Genomic DNA, 2,858 nt, shown 5'->3' with positions numbered 1-2,858 from the left:
TGAAGGCCCAATGTTTGAAGCCATGATCATGAACAGAGAAATCAACAACCCCATGTACAGGTGAGCCATCGTGCACATCAGCATAGAGAGGAGAAGTCCCGCCCCTCTACTTCCGCCCCATAATCGGAAAAATAATGTATTGAAGTCAATGGAGAGAGAAGGTTATCTTTCGATCCCGTTTGAATTGTGCCACGAATTACACATATGATGTTTGTCAATCTTAAAAAATCATTTCCATGTCAAAAAAGTCAGTTTGTCAAAAACTGTTGGAATATAGACTAAGAATATGAAAAATACACAACTAGAAAGACTACAAATCCCAGAGTCCCGGTCCCGCATGCTGGCTCTTACGAACCAACTAACTCCCCTTGTGTGTGTGTACAGCTCTCAACATGCCCAGACTTGGAGTGATTTTCACCTCTTTTAATACTTTCTGCCTCATTCTGAAAGAAAGAGGTGAAATGTTCCAACGTGACGGTCTCTTGGTGTGTGGTGCGAGATGGGAGATGTAGTTCATTGAGCGGTTTCACACAAAGTGTTACTTCACAGTTTTACCACACATTTAAATTTCTTTGACTTGCAAAATTATCTTTTAAATTGACAAACATCATATGTGTAATTCGTGGCACAATTCAAACGGGATCGAAAGATAATCTTTCTCTCTCCATTGACTTCAATTCATACTTTTTCAGAAATAAGGTCCCATGGAGCTCCCCGGAAAGGGAGGGGCTTCCCCTCTCTATAACTGTTACATTTGATAATTTAAGTAGTTTTTTCTGACGTTTGTGTTTCCTTTCCAGGTTTCTATTTGAGAACCAAAGCCCAGCACATGTATACTACCGGTGGAAGATCTACACCATTCTACAGGTGAGATTTCTAAATCAAATAGCTTTGAACTCAGCATTAAGTGAAGTGTCTCAGGAGGTTGTATCTTGTCACTAACTGCTCATTATTCCCTGCTCAGGGTGAAGCGCCAGTCAAATGGAAAACAGAGGACTTTAGGATGTTTAAGAACGGCTCCTTGTGGCACCCGCCTCCTCTGAACCCGTACCTTCACGGTCCGTATGATGACGGGGAGGAAGAGGAGGTAGAGGAGGAGGCCGGCAAGAAAGGCTGTTTGAAAGAAGAGTAAGACCATTTCCTCATGCTGTTATTTAAAATGGGGTTTTACCATAGACTGTATATTTAAATGGACGTAGTGTCCGTGACGTCACCCATAGGATTCTGCAGAGTTGCCGAGAAGCCCTTTGTAGGCGGAGTCTCCAGCCGGCTGGAGCTAGCCCCCTGCGGCTCCGTTAGCTCCGGCGGCCACCACTGGGATAATTGGGTCCCCTATTAACATTTGCTCCCGTTTAGCATTATGGGCGTCATAGCCATAGACTATAAAAGTCTTACCCAAGGCTGAATCATAAACTAAAATGTATATAGTATAAAGGGTTACATCCTTAGCTGGCTAATAACAAGCTAAGCTACCAAGCACACAAACACCTGCGAACGGGACATGTATAATATTATCATTTTAGACTTCTTGGAAGTTGTGTTAGTACATTCAAGCGCACAGCACAACATTTTAATTGTCTGGTATTTGTAACAATATTCCCTAAAAGGCACAATCACCACGAACACGGCTAAAGCTAAAGGGTCAAGTACAGTACTATGACTAACTAACGTTGTAGCCTCTATGGTTGTAGCCTAGCAGAGTGGACAAGTTGCTGTTAGCTGACAGTGAGGCATGTACATGTCCATCAAAGTGACCACGCCCTAATTTATGCAAAAGCTTTAAGGCTTAATATTAATTAAAAGAGATGACTTGAGAAAATATTCATCCCCCCCAATCCATATTCATCAAGGGGGGATCTAACTATACAGAGAATATGTTTTTTTGAACCACGATGTAAACATGTTTAATTCTGCTCTAAAGTTGGGCATTTTAACATTGGGGTCTATGGAATTTGCTCCCTTCTGCAGACTGCTCCTACTGGCCACTAGATGAACTGCAGTTTGAGGCACTTCCGTATTAGCGTCCCGGCTCTTCCCCAGAGTTTGCCGCTTGGTTGAAACTGCAACCTCCTGGCACACTGTCATCTATCACCCTCATCAGAATGCCCAGGTCACACGTAACACAAACACTTGTAGGTCGTGTGCAGAGCGGGAAGGCCTGAGCGGAGCTGTTTTATGTAGAAGCGAAGCAATTCTTTTATTTTAATCTAAAAAGCGAACTATTCAGTCAGACAGAAATTTATTGTAAAAGTAAAGCATTTACATTTTCAAGCACTTTATCTCAATTTCAAGCACCATTCCCAAAATGCAAGCACTTTCCCAACCTTGAAAACACCACGTCAAATTTCAAGCATTTTCAAGGATTTCAACCACCCGTACGAACCCTGATCTACTATTAGTAGTGTTCCACAGTGTGTGTGTTTCTGTGTGTGTGAAGACCAGAAAAGAGATTATTACATTGAATGCAGGGATCAATTTACTAAAGTTTGTGACTTATTTTGTTTTTTTCAGGCCTACCTGTTGCATTCACACACACACTAAACTCAAATGCGTGTTTTCTGAATGGAGATCGGATCGATCGGCTAAGCTAACGTTGTAGCTGCTCCGTCCACACTCACAACAACGGCCTACAGACATAAATAAACCAGCGACTATATTCTCCATGACTCAGACAGTCTGTGGTTTGTACTTGTTTAACTTCTGTCTAGTTTCTGAACAGATATGAGGAGCTGTGAGCTCTGAGGGCTAACAGCTAACGGCTGATGTTTTGATGTTGTTTTTCACATTGAAGATGATGTCACGGCCGTTTTACGCAGCGCCGCTCCGCCCGCCGAACAGCCGATCGCCCCGCCTACACT

General features: G+C 42.8%; 1 protein-coding gene across 1 annotated transcript; it reads left to right on the top strand.

Moving 5' to 3' along the window:
* Positions 1 to 6: 6 nt before the first annotated feature.
* LOC104957398 (U2 snRNP-associated SURP motif-containing protein-like) lies at positions 7 to 1,132 on the top strand. Its single transcript, XM_010785026.1, has 3 exons — positions 7 to 60; positions 801 to 867; positions 965 to 1,132. Exons 1-3 carry the CDS (start codon positions 11 to 13, stop codon positions 1,130 to 1,132), a joined length of 285 nt encoding a protein of 94 aa, XP_010783328.1. The 5' UTR covers positions 7 to 10.
* Positions 1,133 to 2,858: the final 1,726 nt, after the last annotated feature.

This window comes from Notothenia coriiceps, unplaced genomic scaffold (genome assembly GCF_000735185.1).
Source record: "Notothenia coriiceps isolate Sejong01 unplaced genomic scaffold, NC01 NC01_scaffold00026932, whole genome shotgun sequence".
Taxonomy (NCBI): domain Eukaryota; kingdom Metazoa; phylum Chordata; class Actinopteri; order Perciformes; family Nototheniidae; genus Notothenia; species Notothenia coriiceps.
This window is presented reverse-complemented; position numbering and strand designations above follow the sequence as displayed.

Bases quoted from the DNA above. Each gene is read 5' to 3' on its own strand.
- LOC104957398 (XM_010785026.1), top strand. From the start codon at position 11: ATGTTTGAAGCCATGATCATGAACAGAGAAATCAACAACCCCATGTAC. The intron at 61-800 runs GTGAGCCATCGT...TTTCCTTTCCAG, and splicing joins ATCAACAACCCCATGTACAG to GTTTCTATTTGAGAACCAAA. The intron at 868-964 runs GTGAGATTTCTA...TTCCCTGCTCAG, and splicing joins AGATCTACACCATTCTACAG to GGTGAAGCGCCAGTCAAATG.